General features: G+C 46.3%; 2 protein-coding genes across 3 annotated transcripts in view; one reads left to right on the plus strand and one right to left on the minus strand.

Annotated features, from left to right (window-relative positions):
- COPA (coatomer protein complex, subunit alpha) overlaps positions 1-1,465 on the minus strand; it is a 64,251-nt gene extending 62,786 nt beyond the window's left edge. For both annotated transcript variants that reach the window (XM_006861651.1, XM_006861650.1), the window contains exon 1: positions 1,036-1,465. In XM_006861651.1, coding sequence (XP_006861713.1) covers positions 1,036-1,075 — 40 coding nt within the window. In that variant the 5' untranslated portion in view covers positions 1,076-1,465. The remainder of the gene's footprint in view (positions 1-1,035) is intronic.
- NCSTN (nicastrin) lies at positions 1,177-16,967 on the plus strand. Its single transcript, XM_006861649.1, has 17 exons — positions 1,177-1,386; positions 3,273-3,377; positions 7,143-7,266; positions 7,794-7,915; positions 8,400-8,545; positions 9,257-9,407; positions 9,727-9,836; positions 10,082-10,234; positions 10,888-10,992; positions 11,171-11,248; positions 12,359-12,531; positions 14,108-14,210; positions 14,326-14,421; positions 14,685-14,772; positions 15,032-15,186; positions 15,412-15,624; positions 16,845-16,967. Exons 1-17 carry the CDS (start codon positions 1,302-1,304, stop codon positions 16,965-16,967), a joined length of 2,130 nt encoding a protein of 709 aa, XP_006861711.1. The 5' UTR covers positions 1,177-1,301.
- The last annotated feature ends 2,775 nt before the right edge of the window (positions 16,968-19,742 follow it).

Consider the following 19,742-nt stretch of genomic DNA (forward strand, 5'->3'; position numbering starts at 1 on the left):
AGGCGATCTGCTCCCGTAAAGATTTACAGCCTCGGAAACCCTGTACAGGGTCGCTATGAGTCGGAACCGACTCCACGGCACATAACAACAACAACTGGTGGCATAGTGGTTATGAGCCAGGCTGTTAACCTCAAGGTTAGATGTTCCAAACAACCAGAAGCCCCACAGGAGACAGGCGTGGCTTTCTGCTCCCATGAAGATTTACAAACTCAGAAACACTATGCGGGGTCGCTATGAGTCAGAATTGACTCTATGGCACCCAATCACCAATCTGAATTCAAGGAGTCGTGGTGTGATGCAAAGTACTGTTAACCTAAAGATCGGCAGTTCAAACCCAACTGAAGCTTCTCGGAAACTATACAAGGTCACGATGAGTCAGAACCAACTCGAGAGATTTAACAGCAATCTGAATTCAAATTTAATTGGACGACCTGTGTGTAATCTGACAACCTTTTCAAACTCAGGTGCCGGGTTGATGCGTCGGACTGCAAGGTAGGTTTGAAACGCAAGGTCAGAGGTTCAGGCTCCTTGGTAACACCCTTTACAGGGTCACTATGAGTCGGAAGCGACTCCAAGGCATTTCACAACAACAGCAACACAGACCTCAAATTCTGTTTTAAGAAATAAGACTCTTACTGGAAGCACTGGAGGTTGATACGCAGCCAATGTTTCCTTAAACGAGATAGCCAGTAGTACTCTTCTCAGTTACTGACTCCGATGTGAGTGACAGATCGAGACAATCCCGAAGGCCATTCCCGACAACATAATCAGCAAAAAGACACTGGGCCATACAAGCACAAAAATAAACGGACTTAAGAGATTGCGGGGGTAGGGAGAACTTTGTAGGTAAACCAGGACCCGAGGGCACACCAAAGAAGAGAAGACCAGAGAAATGTCCGCTAGGCCTAACTTCCCTCTCTCCCTTCTTCCTTTGGGTCTATCGGTGGGCCAAATTCGGCCGGCAAGTCTACTCCCTGACTTTCACCCATGACAGCGCCGCTAGTAATATTCGGCCTCCTTTTTGTTCTCTACTACCTTTGACTCGCGCGCTCTTGGTCTCGAATTTGGTTAGCATCCTTCCGACCTCCGGTTCCGAGGTGCTACACCGAGTCCCGCCACTCCCTGCTGCCCTCTGGTTGTCTCCACGTCAGCGTCCCTCCGCTGTGGCCACCGGAAGCGCCTGAAGACATGAACTTCCGGTCTCTGGAGTTCTGGGCCACAGAGATGACGCCAGTGGCGGCCTAGAGAGGCCGCTACCTGACTGGACAGGAACAGAGCTTTCTGCACAGCGGAAAGGCAAGATGGCTACAGCTGGGGGCAACTGTGAAGCTGTCCGGGGAAGTCAGGGTTTTCTTCGCCTTCTATGCTTCTGCTTCCTGTTTGCAGGTGAGGCCTATCCCACCCGTGAGCTCCGCTCCGTAAGAATCCTCTGGATCGGCCCAGCAGCCAGCGCTGCCGTCTCCCTCCGGGTCCCCTTGCCCCTCTGTCCCCCCGCCGTGTAAATCCTCTTTCTCTTTCGTTCCCACGACAGAAGTTCCCCCTTTTCCTGGACCTGAAGGTCCCTTATCCCTTTGCGCACGTTGTATTCCCTGTGACAGGCCTCTTCCTGCCCGACTCTCTCCTACTTCATTTGGTTTTCGGCACGGCCCCTTCCACCCCACCCACAATCAAAAGAGACAGGTGTCAGAGTGCAGCTTCCTTCCCAGGGCGTTTTGACTTTTTAAGATGAAACCAGCTTCGTTTTGTGGGTTCAGTGCGGGGCTTATAAAAGTAGATTTCCTCATTTCGTCCTGTCTTGGTTTCACCGTAAACCCCAGTCCTGTGCCTTGCCTCAGTTTTTCTCATCTATAAAGTAAGGCTTCTGATATGGGGGTACGCAACTGTTAATACCCTGAAGTAATGATCCAAGGAACTTTATACATAACATGTTTGCTTACTTGCGTTTGTTTTTAAATAGATGGTTTTCTAGTTGTTGTTAAGTGCTGTTGATTCGGTTTCGACTCATAGTGACCCGGTATAGGGTTTCCTAGGCTGTAAATCTGCGGAGCAGACAGCCTCATCATTCTTCCGTGGAGCAGCTGGTTTGCCTGAACCGCCAACCATGTGGTTTACAATCCAGTTCTTATCCTCTGGAGCTACAAAATGCAATCATGAATATGTAACCATGACTGTGCCTTTCTCCAAATTCATATTATGTTTAAAGATTCCAAAGGGGAAACTATAGCTACCCTACACTGTTTCTACTCAAAGCGACCCTATGAACAACAGAAGAAAACACTGCCGGGCCCCACACAGTGAGCATACAGAATGACCTACTAGTGCTTTTGGTGTAGTTCACCAAGATATGATTATCTCTGACAGGTGTGTGGCTTAAGGCTTCTGCCAATTCTGTTCTTACTGAATTTACCATGAACTGCAAGAACAAAAAAAAATCAGTCTTAGAAGAACTACAATCAGAATGCTCCTTAGATGGAGGGTCAGCAAAAGCGAGGGAAACTCTCAATGAGATGAATTGACTTAACAATGGGCTTAAACTTCTCAAAGATCATGGAGATGGCACAAGACTAGGCAGTGATTTGTTCTGCTATATATAAGGTAGCTCCAAGTCAGAACCAGCTTGAAAGCAGCTCACAACAAGTGACAAAGTCTTCAGACTTCTGTAAAATTATCCAAGAAAGCTATTGTTTTGTAACCTATGCCCTTTTACTAACTAATTAATAATAGATATATTGTTGTTGTTGTTGTTATGTGCCGTGGAGTTGGTTCCAACTCATAGCAGCCCTGTATAGGGTTTCCGAGGCTGTAAATCTTTACGGGAGCAGAAAGCCTCATCTTTCTCCCGCGGAACAGCTGGTAGTTTCGAACTGCTGACCTTGCGGTTCGCAGCCCGATTCATAACCACTACGCTACCAGAGCTCCTTAATAATAGATATACAGGACAGAACAGTAGATGTATGATCAGCAGTGCAACCAGAAGCTGACACAGCTGAGGTCTGATGTGCCTTTCCTTTGGCAAGTCAAGTTTTCTGTCTTTTAGCTTCAGTATTAGTTTCTCAAAATGGAATTTGTAATAGCCCTCTGAGGCACATAGCTGAGTGCTTTGTAGAGCATTTATGTGTTCCAGTAATATGCCCAAGAAGTGAGAGAAATAGGCATTCTTCCTATTTTAGAAACATTGAATGACTTAACCTAAGTCTTATAGTCAGCTGATGAAGTGATAGAACCTAATATCATTGTTGTTCAGTTTCTTCTAACACCCTTTATCTTTTCAGTTTTGTGCAGGGGGAATTCTGTGGAGAGGAAGATCTACATCCCCTTAAATAAAACAGCTCCCTGTGTCCGTCTGCTCAATGCTACTCATCAGATTGGCTGCCAGTGTGAGTTGGGGGTTGCAGTTTGTGTTTGTGGTCAATGGTCTTTTTGTCTGTGCTCTAGATATAAAGTAAAACCCATGTTCTGCTTGGGAGACTCAACACTCAGATTAAACTACATGGGCAGGAGGTGGTAGAAACCATCTGTTAAACCAAGCAAGGTAATAAGAGTAACGTTTAGTAAGTGCTACATACCAAGCTTTTAACATGTGTTTAACCCTCACTGCAACCCATGAGGTAGGTCTTGTTATTATTCCCATTTTTAAAATGATGAAAGTGAGACTTAGAGAAGTTGAATAACTTTCATAAGATCGTACTGATAATGAGTGAGGAAGCCAAGATTGGAACCCTCGTGGTCTAAGTAAAAAAAGAAGTCTCATTTCCTATGAAGCTCAGTCTTCTGCCCTCTGAATGATCCTTTTGGAATTAGAATGGGCTTCTTAAAGATAGTGAACTGTTTGAGAAGAAGAAATAGAGAATGCTAAATAGTTGTTAGAAGGAATTAGTGAAATGTTTGGACTTTATACTTTGTGACTGTGTTCCAAAAGCATGGTTGTAAAATTTATAAAATCACGGAGAAGAGTTGTGATAAGAAGGCGGAACCCTTTGCTTCTTAACCTGCTGTCTTTAGATTTTTGTTCTTCCAAGGACAATAGCTCTGTCAGAATGTAGTTTCACAGGTGAGGAGAAAACTTTGGGCCTGATCTTGCTTCATCATCATCAGATTGAATTTATATCCATAAACATGTTAGAATACATCTACACAAAGCTGAAAGTCAAAGTACATTTTAATAGATATTTATATAGATGGTAGGAGCCTTGGTTGCAGGAGAAAGATGAGGCTATCTGCTCATCTTTCCGTAAAGATTTACAGTCTTGGAAACCCTATAGAGTTGCAATGAGTCGCAGTTGGCTCAGTGGCATTGGGGTTTATTTGTTTTTAGGAACCCTGATGGCACTGTGGGTTAAGCATTGGGTTGCTAACTGCAGGGTTGGAGGCTCAAATTTACCGGCCGCTGCTCCGCAAGAGAAAGATGAGGCTCTCTGTCCCCGTAAAGATTTATAGTCTCAGAACTTTAAGGAGCAGTTCTTTGTCCTACAGGTCTCTAGGAATCAAGCTCGATGGCAGTGGGTTTGATTTTATATAGAAATGTTGAATAGGTAATGTGGTCTCAGGAGCACTGTGTGATTGCCTGAAATGTTCTTTCAATTCTGTAGGACAAAACAGACACTTGGAATCAAAGGAATTGCTCAAAGAGACAATTAATGCTTTTCTACCCTTCCTTCCCTGATTTCCTAGTATATACGAATTGTCCCATGTCCCAGCTGGTTATGGGTTGTGTACTGTCATGGGTACTAGGAGTGGTCTTAAATAGCCCCAACTAGAATTTCTGGTGGATTTAGTTCCAAAATTGTTTGTAGGTAGAAAAGAGCCAGATCCATTGTGGACTGAGATCAAACTGCTGGTCTTTCTGGCTTTCTAGTTGGTGGGGTCCTAAAATGCAAACATGCATTTCTTAGCGTGTTCATAGAGCAGCTCTGTGGGGTATAAGCAGTAACCTCTGGAACTAAAGCCAAGTTCTAGTACAAAGGAGCCAGAGGAGAGGGGCTGAACTCTGGCCTCTTCCTCATTAATCTCTCGTTTCCTGTTTCAAGCTACTTATTTCTAAGTCTTACATCATCATGTCTGTCCACCCTGAGTAAGTGATACCCTCTTTAATAAGGAGCTCTGGTAACATAGTGGATTACAAACTGGGCTGCTAACCACAAGGTCAGCAGTTCGAATCTACCAATTGCCCTGTGGGAGAAAGATGAAACTTTCTACTCCTGTAAAGATTTATAGCCTTAGAAACTATATGCAGGATTGCTATGAGTTGAAACCACTAGCAGCATGGTAAAACTAAAGAAAAATAGTTTAATCTATTGATTAAAATATTTGTACTCTTTCTGTTAAGCTCTTTCTTTTAAGGTACTCAAAAGGCTATATGTAGATTTCTTTCTTTTTTTGTGTGTTCTTTACTATCTTTCCCCACAGTGTGAAATGACTAGGGAGTTCCATCCCAGAGAAAGTAAGCAAACTACTTAGATCATGTAGTCACCAATTAGCGCCCAGAGTTTTTTGAATACAGGGATTTTTGTTTTAGTTTTTCCAATGTCATAACCTGTTCTAGTCTCTGCAACAGTGTATATATTTTGTTTGCTAGACTTTCTTTTCCTTTTCCCATGCTTCAATGCTATGGCAGGGGCCATTATCTTTTGATATATATAGAACTCCCAGTGGTATCTAGATTTATTCCTTGTTCTGATATTCCTGCCATATTTCATCATCATCACCATCGAGTTTTATAAATTTATCAAGTACTTACTATATTTAAGACCTAGTTGAATGTTGGAGACCCTGTGTCTATGTCTATAGATTTTACTAGGTTCAGTGGGAAAAACATTTTGCTTGTCTACAATTGCTTATGGTTTTTAATCTCATGCCAATTACAAGTACTTCAGTGCCTTAGTCTAGAACCATAGTTCTCACAGCTGGCTTGTTTAATGAATAACTTCATGTGGTATGCCTTAAAAATACACATATCTGGGCCCCTCTTTAGAGACTGAAATTTGGTAGATCTGAGGTAAGGTTCAAAACCAAAACCAAACCCAATGTCATCAAGTCAATTCCAACTCAGCGACCCAAAGCTATAAATCTTTACAAGAGCAGAAAGCCTCATTTTTTGCCCATATAGTAGTACATGGTGAGTTTGGACTGCTGACCCTGAGGTTAGCGGTCCAGTGCTTATCCTAAAGCACCACCAGGACTAGGTAACCTGTACTTTTAAAAAATCTCCACAACGATTCTCATACACAAGCAGGGTTGAGAACCATTGCTCTAAAATATTTTTTTAAAAACACACTTAGTTATGTCTCTGAATGGACCCCTAGGGACTTGAGGGGCGTCACTACATAGAATTCAAGACACTCTAGACTTCAGATTATCCATCTTCTAGAGCAGTGTTTTCTTACCTTTGTATGTTGTGAGACACATAGAAAATATTTGGATGGCACACTGGTACATATAGAAGCAGATGATATTTGCGCAGTACCTGGGGGCAAATGGATGGAGCTGACCAGCCTGTAACACTTTGGAAACCTCATGCTCCCAGCCTTCCCAATGACTGAGGGAAATCAATATCAGAATTTTGCTTACCCATTCAAGTCTCAGACTTGGAAAATTCTGCTCTGGAGACATCAGAGTTCTTAATTCACCTCACCTAAAAATGATGAAAAGCAAGTAAAATCGTTCCTAAATAGGGCAAAAAGAATGAAGATCCTGGAAGGCTACTGAGGCCAGACGAATCTACACATAATGCTTTCACAAAGGAAGATTTCAAAGCTAGAACTCCAAGCTAGAGCTCTAGAGCCTGCCATTTCCTGGAGAAAATACAGGTTTGGAAACTTTAGTGTCTACTGTTCTAGAATCTTACATATGTAGTTAAATGAGTGAGGTTAAGGGAAGAGGGCAAGCCCATGAAGATCATGCTGCCTTTCTGACATTTAGTGGACAAGTCTACCTTAATGAGTAGTCCTCTGGAGCTCTTGTTCTCCATTCCCTCCTGGTAGTTTTCAGGTGGAGCTTGGGCAATTCAACTGTTCAGTTCAAGTCCAGAAGCGGCTACGTTAGCCCAAATATGCCGTGACATCCTTGGGAGGGATGATTGATCTGGCCAAAGAGGTAGTCAGAATTGTGTGGGAAATGTAACCTTACCTCTTCTGTCCTGGCAGCTTCCATTAGTGGGGACACAGGGGTTATCCATGTAATAGAGAAAGAAGAGGACCTGCAGTGGGTGTTGACTGATGGCCCCAATCCACCTTACATGGTTCTGTTGGAGGGCAAGCTCTTTACCAGGTAAGAACTAGGTGTGCCTACCAGGAAAATGCATCCAAATAGGGAAAGATTCCATGAACATTCCCCACGCCTATGGGTGAAAACTTCCTTGGTCTGATCAGAGGAGTAAGCAGGGGTGGCCCTCAGAAGAAAAGATATGCACTCAAAAGGAATCATCAGAGTGACCCTAGAAGTAGAGTTCTAAGGAGTTAGGACCCCAGGGAGGAAGGAGGGTGGTGCCCAGGGTCATTCATGAACCGGGTTTGTTGTTGTTGTTAGGTGCCATCGAGTTGGTACCTTATGCACAGCAGAAACACTGCCCGATCCTGGGTCAGCCTCACTACTGTTGCCATGCTTGAGACAGGGTAGATGAGGTTAATCCCTAAACTCAGATTGGATCATAGTCCTGGCTCAGAAATTGAAGACTGAAAAGTCAAGAAATGGGTTGGCAGTTTTGATTTCCTTAATTCTCCATTTGCTTCTGTGGGCGTGGGCAAGGGTTCCATTGGGCTTTATGGTATCTTCATGGCATTCCCTCCCTGTTGCAGGACTCTGATGGAAAAGCTGAAGGGGAAAACCGGGCGAATTGCTGGTCTTGCTGTGTCCTTGGCCAAGCCCAGTCCCCCCTCGGGCTTCTCTCCTAGTGTGCAGTGCCCCAATGATGGGTTTGGTAAGAGGCCCAAAGGAGGAGAGGAACCTTAGGCTACTTGTTGCTTCAGTTGTGTTGGTTAGATACTTGTGTCTTTTGTTAACGTCTTTAATGTGGTTTGTTTGTCTATGTGAATTGGAGTGAGTGAGTGAATGAGTGAGTGAGTGAGTGAATGAGTGTGTGTGTGTTTGTGTGTGTAGGAGGGAGAGAGTAGGAGCAACTGATTCCCAAACAGAAGATAGTGTTTGTTATTCATCCCTCTCCTCTCCTGCTTCCCTTCTTCCTCTTAAGCTTTTCTTCTGGATACATGTTCAGATCTGTAATCGGCCAACCTAGGGCTCCCTGCTACCAGTGTCTCCTTGGGTGGTGGTAGATTCGTGCCTGTTCCTCCAAGTCACCTCCTCTTTTTGAACTCTGTCCCAACCTTTTGATGACCTAACCTTCCTCTTTCACCTTGTCCCTAAGTACTGTGCCATAATAACCAATCCCCCATTCTTCCCTTCAGGTGTTTACTCTAACTCCTACGGGCCAGAATTTGCTCACTGTAAAGATATTGAGTGGAACCCTTTGGGTGATGGCTTGGCATATGAAGACTTTAATTTCCCCATCTTTCTTCTTGAAGATGAAAATGAAACCAATGTCATCAAGCAGGTAATAGTTCTACCAGCTCCTAACAATTACTCCTACTTGGGGGAGGCTCGTTTTACCTGTGCACTCTCTGGAAAACTGTTCTCCCAAGGAAGGGCCAAGCAGTGTGTTTGTCTCACATTTCCCCACCTCACTTCTTTCTGCTGCCTGATGTCACAGCAGCCAAGACTTTTAGGCTAAAAGAAAATGTTAAGAATATTTAATATGAAACAAGGCATACATCCCTAGTTGCAAACCCCTGGGATAGTACAAAGAACATGGGGCTAGAAATAGAGGAATTTATTTTGGTAATTTCTGGTTTGTTTAGTCCTAATAGTCTGTAATTCTAGTTTAACTTCTTTGTTTTGGCATATAGAGCAGTTAAGAGATTTGTCCAAAGTTACATGGTGAATTGATGTCTAGGTTGTGTTGAATCTGAACTTTTGATCTCCAGTTTGGTGCTCCTTACACCTAATCTCAATAGGAACAGTGGCTGAAGAGCCAAATTTGGGCCATTTAGGATGAGGTCATTGTATCCACCTCAACTAAGCCATTGAGTCTCTGCCCCTTGGCACCTGTTTGACCCTCTAGATCCTGTGGTTGTGCCAGGACAATCATAGCCCAGGGAGAGACATGGGAGTAGCCTAGGGCTGGAGCTGGGCCCTCCTCTTTCTGGGCAGTATAGCAATGGTCCCACAGGGAGCTGTTTCTTCAGTGGCATCTCTCCTATTCTAGTGCTATAGAGATCACAACCTGAGTCAGAATGGCTCAGCGCCAGCCTTCCCACTGTGTGCCATGCAGCTCTTCTCACACATGCACGCGGTCATCAGCACTGTCACCTGCATGCGGCGCAGCTCCATCCAGAGCACCTTCAGCATCAACCCAGGTAGGGTAGGCCCAGGGCCTGCTGGGTGTACTGGAGGCTAGAGGGGGTCCTGGGCCAGGGAATGTTGGAGGGACCAGGGTAGTGAAGGAGTGGGCATAAGCAATGAATTCTGGGGGCAGAGAAAAGAAGACAACTCTGAGCAGGTGAAGTGACTTGTACCTGGAGTGGACAGTGGTTGAGAAACCAACCTGAAGCTCCTGGTGGTAGAGAAAATGACTGGTAGAGTCCCTGGGGCACTTCTGAGAGACATCGTCCATGCCTTTATATGCCACCCTCTCCCTCAGTCCTTCTGAGCTCTCACTTTTTCTGCCCTGCTCAGAAATTGTCTGTGACCCCCTATCGGACTACAACGTCTGGAGCATGCTTAAGCCTATAAACGCATCTGGGACATTGGAGCCTGATGACAGGGTAGTGGTTGCTGCCACCCGGGTGAGTGTTGGCTGCTGAAGCAGGGTGGGCAAGGCTGGTAGGTCTGTCTTAGGCAGATCCAATTTTAGAGTTAACTGCACTGGGCACCTCACATGGAGAGGCACTGGGGCTGCAGTCTCCCAGCTTCTAGTCCTTGCCCCAGGACATGTCTTATTTTCTTGACTGGAACAGATGAGGCTTGGGGACCTAGTTCTAATATCCTATTTAAATATATGCCTCCCTTACCTTTTCACTGCTGTACCCAGCTGGACAGTCGTTCCTTTTTCTGGAATGTGGCCCCAGGGGCTGAAAGTGCTGTTGCCTCCTTCGTCACCCAGCTGGCTGCAGCTGAAGCTCTGCAAAAGGCACCTGATGTGACTGCTTTGCCCCGTAATGTCATGTTCGTCTTTTTTCAAGGGGTAAGGTTTCTGGGATGGGGTGGAATGGTAGGAAGGAGGGGGCAATAAAAGTGGCAGTGACTTGTGCTTCTGAGGCATCAAATGTACATTGCAGCACTTGGCTTAACTTTTCTATCAGCAGAGAGCTTCTAGATATGCCTACAGGTATGCCCCTCTTCAGATTCCCCAGTTTTAGGAAGCCTTTGTACCCTGATGTGGAGCTGGTACCCTGTTCCTCCTCCACGTTCTTACTGATAAGATCAATTTGTGGTGTTGTCCTTTCACATTTATCCTGTGAGGCTCCTGCCTCTTCCCACTGGCAGAACAGTCTGGCCCTAGAGTAAGAAAGCAGCAGCCGGGGCTGAGCCAGCAGAGGTGGGGAGAGTCAAGAAGCAGGCACATAACAGCTGATGTTTGCCTCGGGCCTTTGCTTAGGCTGCTTCCCCCAGATCTGGGCTTGGGAAGTCCTGTGATACATACATACGTGTGAGTGATAGTCACAGCTGGGAAGTGGGGTGGGGAGGAGGGCAAAGTCACATGATTGTGTAAGCTGGCTGGCAGTTGAGATGACTGGAGTCAGTAGGCTTCTCTATCACGTTGATGATCTGGCTTTCCTAGAGGCTGCCCTAACGTTGGCATTTCCATTCTCATTTCTACTCATCTCCATGCTTCAGGAAACTTTTGACTACATTGGCAGCTCAAGAATGGTCTACGATATGGAGAAGGGCAAGTTTCCTGTGAAATTAGAGAACATTGACTCATTCGTGGAGCTGGGACAGGTGTGCAGCATGTATCGCCCACCCCTTTTCTTTCCTACTTGAAGCCTTCTGGATTCTGTTGTCCTCATTGAAGCTACCACCACTTCTCTTGACTCTTCTTCTGGTCCGACTCTTTCACCCAGGTCTAGGCCACAGTAAGCAACTTGACTATAAGTATTGCTTCTTTATCCTCCCTTAGGTGGCCTTGAGGACTTCACTAGAGCTCTGGATGCACACAGACCCCATGTCTCAGAAAAATGAGTCTGTACGGAACCAGGTAACCTGAGCATCTCTCCTCCATTCCTGTCTCGATAGCTCAGAATGTGAGATAAAGACTTTCCATTGGGTATTGGCTAAAGGATAAATGCTGTAACTGTTATTGCTCCTTGGGAAGAATCATCAGCTCAGTTACACAGCACCAGTTTGCTGGGATGATTAGGCCATTCATTGTCTAGCTAACTAGCTGCTCATAAAGAGCCAGTTGAGTGAGAGATGGATTTTCTTCTTTTCTTGCTTCCCATATATCCAGCTGTCAAGGCTGCTCTGCCCAACTTTGAGTAGTGCCAGAGTCCCTACTCAAATTGTCCCCACTACTTGTTCAAGACCCTCCCTTCAAGGTCCAGCTCAGCCTACTGTTTTCACCAGATCCTCTTCCTGCCACACCAACCTTCACTGTCATCCCTGCTCTGGACTCTTATAGCACTTCCAGAATGAGTTGTCTGTTACGCATCCAATACACTGTTTTGTATTATTATTTACCCCTCTAATTCTATACAACAAATAATACATGAATATCTATTGAGGATTAAGGAGCCCCAGCCAGGACTGGGCAGTGTTTTGTTCTGTTGTACATAGGGTCGCTATGAGTTGGTACTGACTCAATGGCACCTAACAACAACAACAATAAGTGGCGTTGTAGGATGAGCACTGGATTACTAACCACAAGGTCAGCAGTTCAAATCCATCAGTCGCTCCATGGCAAAAAGATGAGGCTTTCTGCTCCCGTAAAGATTTACAGACTTGGAAACTCTGTATAGGTTTACACTGAATCAGAATCGACACTATGGCAGTGAGTGGGTACTGAGGATTAGTCAGAATACCTACTATACAGAGTGGGACTCACTTGCAAATATGAGGAAAACATAGGCTTCTTTCTGCCTTAAGTTCTACTTTTAGAAAGGTTAGTGAGGGGCTTCAGGAAATTCAGAGAGCCATAGTCCCAAAAAGCTTCAGGAATCTAGATCTATGAGGCATTGTCTTAGCTTCTCAACAGGCCTTGGGAAAGTCCCCAGGCATGGAGCTTGAAGTATAGGGTATCTCAGACCCAAACAAGCCCTCCAGGTCCTGTACCTCAGCCTCCTGTCAGATCCCTCCCTGTTCTTCTCAGGTGGAGGACCTCCTGGCCACACTGGAGAGCAGTGGTGCTGGAATCCCTGCTGTCGTCCTCAGGAGGCTGAACCAGTCCCAGCCTCTCCCACCGTCTTCTCTGCAACGATTTCTTCGAGCTCAAAACATCTCTGGTGTGGTTCTTGCTGACCACTCTTCTGCCTTTCATAACCAGTAAGAGTCACCAGACCTTAAATCCTCTTTGGTCTTACAGTGAGTCTATTCTGTGGTCTGGAATCCATAGAGAAAGAAATGTCTTCTCTGTCAAAAAAGGTTTCCACTTTCCCCACATCTCACAGTTGAAACTCTCAAGGTTAGTTTGTGCTCCCTGTGAGTGGTCTGTTCACATCTGACCTTGGACCCCTTTGTTGGCTTGTTGCCTGTTTTAGGAAACAATCTTCACACTTATCCCCTTCCTCTCTGAATCGTTCTGTGTGAATGGTTGGGTTCCACTTCTCCCAAGCTCTCTAGGGGCCTGAGTTCCCCAGAGCTGCCAGCAGAGGGCATTAGCTCAAACAAGAGCCCTGTGGAAGGGGAGTGGTGTACTTTTGGCTAGAGGTCAGAGGGGCCCCTGTGTGATGGACGCCCACCCAAAGGGTGCTGCAGACAATACTGTCACTTTGGGGAGTGTAACATGTTCTTATTGCCATGCTGGTCAGTACACATGGCCATTGTGAGAGTAAAAATAACCCTGGCAACTGAGGTGGCTTCACAGAGAAGTTGTTGTTAAGTGCCGTTGAGTCGACTCCAACTCATAGCACCCTGTATAGGGTTTCCAAGGAGCAGCTGGTGAGCTTGAACTGCCAACCTTGCAGTTCAAACGGCTTTACAGTCTGGCACATTAACCACAGCGTCACACCAGCACTCCTCACAGAGAAGTAAGGCCCGATTAATTGCCTCTTTCCTGGCCCTGGGCTTGAAGCCTTGAGTACTGGGAGTTCTGAACTCTGGCTGGATTGCTGCTCTCCCAGCCTGCCTTCCCCTCTTCCAACAGGCCAAACGAGTTTCTGAGTAAAAAATGCTTCAGTTCTGGTTCTCTGACCCCAGCCAAGTGTCATTTATTTAGAGACTAGTTTTGGCAGATAGGTTCGGTTCTCTTCTCCAGATCTTTCCTCTGTACCACTTTGGGGTGAAGGATGATTCATTAGAGCACAATTTTATGTAGCTGACTCAGTATTTTTGTAGGGCAGGCATTTATTGATGGGGAAGGCTGGGAGCCTTCTCTTAACTCTTTATCTAAGATCTATCTGTTGTGGCTCCCCAGGGAGCTTCATAGAGATTTGACCTAGTGTGTTATAATGATATCTGTGAGTATCCCTAGTCCAAGTATCTGCTAACCTTCCCTTCCTTCTCAGTCCCTTTAAGGATAAATGCTTATTGGTGCTCTAATGATGTGAGACTGTTAAGTATGGCAGTGTTCTCTGAAGGCCATCTTAACCAGTCTCCTATGTCACCAGCCCAAGACATAGAAATGTCTCTTGTGATGAAAGATCTCCTTGGAAAGAGTCTTGCATTTGGGTCTCATTTGCCTTTTTTTCTTGTCTGTCAGAAAATTGCATGTAACCACTCTCACTCCCAGCTCCTCATTCTCCACACCCTCAACAAGGAATCCTAATTTTCTCTGTCTCCCTTTCTCCTAGATGATGAGAAGTAAGATCTCCTGTCCCTACATAAGGGGCATTTTGGGTGGGAAGGAGCAGGGTCTTGGCTGCATGTAGCCAAGCAAGGCTCACACCACCTGTCTTGGCAGCTATTACCAGAGCATTTACGACACTGCTGAGAACATTAATGTCACATACCCTGACCGGCTGAGCCCTGAAGAGGACCTGAACTTTGTGACAGACACTGCCAAGGTAGTCTTGGCCCGATCTGGGGTGGGAACATGCGGAACTCAGTGAAGCTGGTTAGAATGTTAATATTTGAGGAGAGCAGAGGTGGCCCATTCAGTGCCCTCCTTGCCTACTGTAGGCCCTGGCAGATGTGGCCACGGTGCTGGGACGTGGACTCTACAAGCTTGCAGGAGGAACCACCTCTGTGGACATGATTCAGGCTGATCCCCAAACAGTAAGAACAGATGGGTCTTCACTTCTTGCCCCTATCCTTTATGCCCCTTGCCTGGTTCCCCAAACCTTGGAATCCAGCACACCTTTGTCTACCAGTGAGAGCTCTTGAGTTGGCCTCGCCTACATGCTTGTGAGCCGTCACTGCCTCCCACCCCAGAGTCTCCCTGGCCAGGTTGGCTCCTGCTCCTCATGTTTGGGTCTCCACTAATAACCCTTTCCTGGCCCCACGTCACTAGGTTCTCTCTTCCCCCATTCCACTCCTAGGTTACCCGCCTGCTCTATGGGTTCCTGGTGAAAGCCAACAACTCCTGGTTCCAGTCCATCATCAGGCAGGATCTGCGGTCCTACTTGGGTGAGCGTTTGTGGGAAGGGGACTCTGAAGCTAAGGAGAGGGATAGAGAAGCACTTGTCATTTTGCTTTCATCTTTATTTGTTTTATTCTTTTTCCTTTGGTTTTCTTCTTCCCCTATTTTCCTTTCTTTCTCCTGATACCTTTTCTCTGAACCGTCTCTTTTCTGACTTCTGCCAATTCTGGGCTCTTCCTATTTCTCCCCTCCCTTATTCTACCTTCAACCCACCAAACCCTCCCTTCCCTTATGGTTTCTAATCAGGTGATGGGCCTCTTCAACATTACATCGCTGTCTCCAGCCCCACTAACACCACTTATGTAGTCCAGTACGCCTTGGCAAATTTGACTGGCACAGTGACTGATCTTACCCGAGAACAATGCCAGGATCCAAGTAAAGTCCCACGTGAAAACAAGGATGTGAGTGGGTAGTGGGTGTCAAAGGGCCCTGAGGATCCCTTTCCCGTTGGAAAAGTTAGATGCTCCACTAGGCCCATTTGGACTCAGGGTGTTGGGGTGGAAAGGTGGAGGGATGTGCCCTTTGAACTTGAGTGTTGAAGAGGCAATGAGCTGAGTCTGCAGGGTGAAGGAAGTGAGTGGAGAGGATCACTGCAGTGCTGTGCTGTGGCCTGTCTTCCTGTGCAGCTATACGACTATTCGTGGATTCAGGGCCCTTTGAACTCCAATGAGACAGAGCGGCTCCCCCGATGTGTGCGTTCCACGGCACGGCTGGCCAGGGCCTTGTCACCTGCCTTTGAGCTGAGGCAGTGGAGCTCTACTGAGTACTCTACGTGGACTGAGAGCCGCTGGAAAGATATCCGTGCCCGGATATTTCTGATAGCCAGCAAAGAACTTGAGGTAAGGTGGAAGAGGGAAGATGGCAAAGATCTGCTTAACATCTTTCTATTGCTTGTGATCTCATACCTGCTTCTGTCTCCTATGCAGCAAAAACCTACTGCAAATCAGTCCCTGGTCAGCCAGCATGTCTCATCAGGAAGCTTTGCTTCACTGATAGTATGAGTTACATGTTCATTCTGGACATATGCTCCCATGAGGACCCAAGGAGATGTTCTTTACCCTACGGATCCTAGGTAGCCCCTCCACAGTTCTAACTCCCATCTGGCATTTCCCATCTGTCATAGTTGACAAGTTAGTTTCCTGTGGCTGCTATAACAAATTACCACAAACATGGTACATAAAATAACAGACAATTATTCCCTCACAGTTCTGGAGGCTAGAAATCTAAACTCAAGGTGTGAGCAGGATCATGCTCTCTCTGAAAGCTCAAGGGAAGGATCATTCCTTGTCTCTTTCAGCTTTCCATAGTTGCCATCAAGCCTTGCTGCTCCTTGGTTTATGGCAGCAGAACTGCTGTCTCTGCCTCTATCATCACATGGTATTCTCCATGTGTGTCTGTCCAAATTTGCCTTCTTGTAGACACCAGTCATTGGATTGTTGTTGTTATTGTTGTTAAGTGCCATTGAGTGGGTTCCGACCCATATCGACCCTGGATAGGGTTTCCGAGGAGCAGCTGGTGAGCTTGAACCACCAACCTTGCAGTTCAAACCGCTTTGCAGTCTGGCGCATTAACCCACAGAGCCACACCAGGACTCCATCATTGGATTAGGGCCCACTCTAATCCAGTAGGAATCTTAACTTGATTTCATCTGCACAGATCCCATTTCTAAATAAGATCACATGCATAGGTACTTCCCCTTTAACATACCTGTAAGGGAGAAACGATTTGAGGCGAGTCAATCTACTACTGATTGAGCACCTGTCACAAATAAGTCAGTAATGTAAGTGCCATGAGAGAATCAAAGTCATGGGTCCTACCTTCAAGATGCTTAAAATCCAAGTGATACCAGATGGAAGCAAGAACAGAGACAATTTACTCTTCTTTTCAAATGAGGAGATGAAGTCTCAGATTGGGGGATGCTGCCCATGATTGGGAAGTAATTGGTGCTTCGAGCCAGCACTAGAATTCTGATGGCTTCCAGCCCCAAACTGTTATCCCCAAATTCACTGAGTTCTGAGAACACCTTTTTCATTCCCTGTTTCTCACTACCCCCCTTCAGTTTATCACCCTGATGGTGGGCTTTGGCATCCTCATCTTCTCTCTCATCGTCACCTACTGCGTCAACGCCAAAGCCGATGTTCTTTTCATTACTCCCCGGGAGCCAGGAGCTGTGTCTTACTGAGGAGGACCCCAGCGTTTCCTGCCAGCTCTGCAATTCACTTCTTATGTTATTTGTCCCACTGGGACACATGCCACTAGTCTGACACTGGAACTTTTCTGGGCCGGGCTCAGACTGAAATAAACGTGGAAGAATGGAACTGAGAGGGAGATAAATAAGTCCCCTCCCCATCTTCATTTCCCCACTTCATTCTTTCCTGCGCTTGCCTAATTATGGGACAACAAGCAGAAGCTTCTTGATCTTGTATTTCCTAGGGGCCCATCTTAATTTTACTCTTCTTCAGCATCCCTCTTCTGCTCTTTCTCTCTTGCCCTGTACCACCCTCTGCTCTTCACCCCACTCCCTGCACTCAGCCACCTTCCTGTACAGGAAGGAGGACATGAAGGATTGAATGCCAGGATCAAATCCTCAAACTACAAGGAACCTCTGCGGAGGACAGGAACTGAACCTGACAGTTCGCTTGTTGCCCTTCTTCCAGGCCCCTTGGTGGCACATTAGGGTGGGCGTGCTGCTAGGTGGGTATCCCACCTTCAGCCCACAGTGGTCAGTTGTACTTTTTATTGAGTTGTAATATCTATTTTTTGTTTTCGTTAATTTTTTTTGTAAATATATAAATAACAAGTTTCATTAAAATAGATTATCCCATGCAATTTGTACCTGTTATTCTTCCCAGGCCCTTTGCCTTTTGTTCAGTGACCCTGGACCCTGGAAGCCATGAAATTGTTATCTCATGTGCTACCTTCAAGGAACCCTGGTGGTGTTGTGGGTTAAGCACTGGGCTACCAACCACAAGGTTGGCATTTCAAACCCAACAGCTACTCCACAGGAGAAAAATAAGGATTTTCAGTCTTAGAAACTCTATATAGGGTTCTGTGAATCTAAATAGACTCAGTGGCAGTGAGTTTGGTTTGATGCTGTCTACTGGTTCTCCGGAGGGCCCTTGATGTAAGTCCCTGTCAAAACAGCTGATGTCCTGAAAGAAAGGTTATTTGCAGAACCCTGGTTCCTTCTGAGCAGAACTGTATTAGCAAAGTTTTCTCCTCCTTTTTACTCAGCAGACCTTGATTCTCTGAGACAGTAGGGTAGAAGAGACTGTTATCCATACCTTCAAGTGGTTCAGTGCACTAGGAACACATGGATTCATGGGAACGGGAGTTTCAGATAGAAACACTGCACAGAGGAGGCGGGATTTAGTTGTGATTTGAAGAGTTCACCAGATGTGGAAGAAAACAGTTGAGAAAAGACACAGGTCATGTTTGACACATGGTGAGTTTTGTGGTGTGCCTTGACCATACGGATCAGCATGAGATGAAGCTGGGGCCAGATCATGAAGGCCCTTGATGGTGTGCCGAAGCGTTTTGGCATTCTGTAGATGGTGGTGGGCTTTTTGTAGAGCAAAATTAGAGTGATTCTGGACAATTACACCTCTGTAGAGGGTAAACTGGGGAGATTCTAATTCCCTGGGTCTTCGTGGAGACAGAGTTCTGGAGTATAACAGAACTGCTAAGTGATTGTTGGCAGTCTGCTGAGGGGTGGGAAAGGCCCTACAAGAGTGGAAGCCTTACCCCAGATTTCTCCCCTCATTGCTGGCCAAGAGACTGTCTCTGACACATGCCTGAAGACCAGCAATGATGGAAAAGCACTGGACATTTTTTGCAGAGTTCTAAGCACTCTTGTTAGTTCCCTGATTAGGTTATTTACCTTTTCAATTCCTGCTACATCCCCAGGTTTCTCTGAGTCCCCACAGTGGGCACATTTGGGGTTCTGAGGTGTGGATATAGACCTTGCTTCTCCCCCACAACCCAGCCCTTCCATCTTTGAGCAGAGAAGCTATGTACTGTGCTGGCGGGAGTCAAGCACAGCTGCCACCATCATCTGGGCCGGCTCCATGCCTCCCTCGGCCAACAGGTCTCCCAGCGGACAGAGCAGTAAGCGCCCTCATCCTGCTGGCAGCTTCAGGAAGCAGAGAAGTGGCTGGGTATCAGTGAGGGGGCAGAACAGGGATGTCGAGTGTTGGGCAGAATCAAGGGGAAGAGGGGGGTGAGAAAAAGTACAAAATGTGATACCTTCAATACCCCAATCTCTGCCTAGGGAAGAATCCTGAGCACAAGCTGTTATCTCCCTATTCTTCATCCCAGCCTCACCCCTCCATCCCAAACACACACACATACACACAAAAGGGAAACAGCACACATGTACTAGGCTCTTCTTTCCGTAGTTCTTAAGAGAGACCAGCTCCCTGGAAGGAGCTCAGGCACCCCGATGATTCAGTTGTTATGTGCCTTGGAGTTGGTTCAGACTCATAGTGACTCTGTACAGGGTTTCCAAGGCTATAAATCTTTATGGGAGCAGAAAGCCTCATCTTTCTCCCGTGGAACAGCTGGTAGTTTCGAACTGCTGACCATGAGATTAGCAGCCCGATTCATAACCACTATGCTACCAGAGCTCCTTAGATGATCCAGTGGGGCTCCCAAATTCCCTCCTACCACCAGCCTCCCTTTCTGAGACCCCAGTTCTGGCTCCTCAGCAGCTCCCTCCTAAGGCAGGGTGGCAGCATCTTAAAGGCCACAGACGCCTCAATTCCTTAGTCTCCCTCCCCCTACTTGGTCTAGGACTTAATCGCCTTTGTGCCAGGGCCGTCTGAAATCTATTGTTTCCTATTCCCTCTCTTCCCTTATGACTGCCCTCGTTTTCTTTCACATGCTCACACTTTACCTTCTCTTCGTAACCTGTATGAGTAGTAGAATAACTGACCATCCTACACCCCTGGGCCCCACC

The sequence above is a fragment of the Chrysochloris asiatica genome, unplaced genomic scaffold (assembly GCF_000296735.1).
Source record: "Chrysochloris asiatica unplaced genomic scaffold, ChrAsi1.0 scaffold00042, whole genome shotgun sequence".
In the NCBI taxonomy this organism is placed as follows: domain Eukaryota; kingdom Metazoa; phylum Chordata; class Mammalia; order Afrosoricida; family Chrysochloridae; genus Chrysochloris; species Chrysochloris asiatica.

What these genes read in the sequence shown, in the direction of transcription:
- NCSTN (XM_006861649.1), top strand. Translation starts at nt 1,302, where the DNA reads ATGGCTACAGCTGGGGGCAACTGTGAAGCTGTCCGGGGAAGTCAGGGT. An exon ending in TGTTCGTCTTTTTTCAAGGG is followed by an intron (nt 10,235 to 10,887) that starts GTAAGGTTTCTG and finishes TCCATGCTTCAG; the next exon opens with GAAACTTTTGACTACATTGG. An exon ending in TTGTGACAGACACTGCCAAG is followed by an intron (nt 14,211 to 14,325) that starts GTAGTCTTGGCC and finishes TGCCTACTGTAG; the next exon opens with GCCCTGGCAGATGTGGCCAC.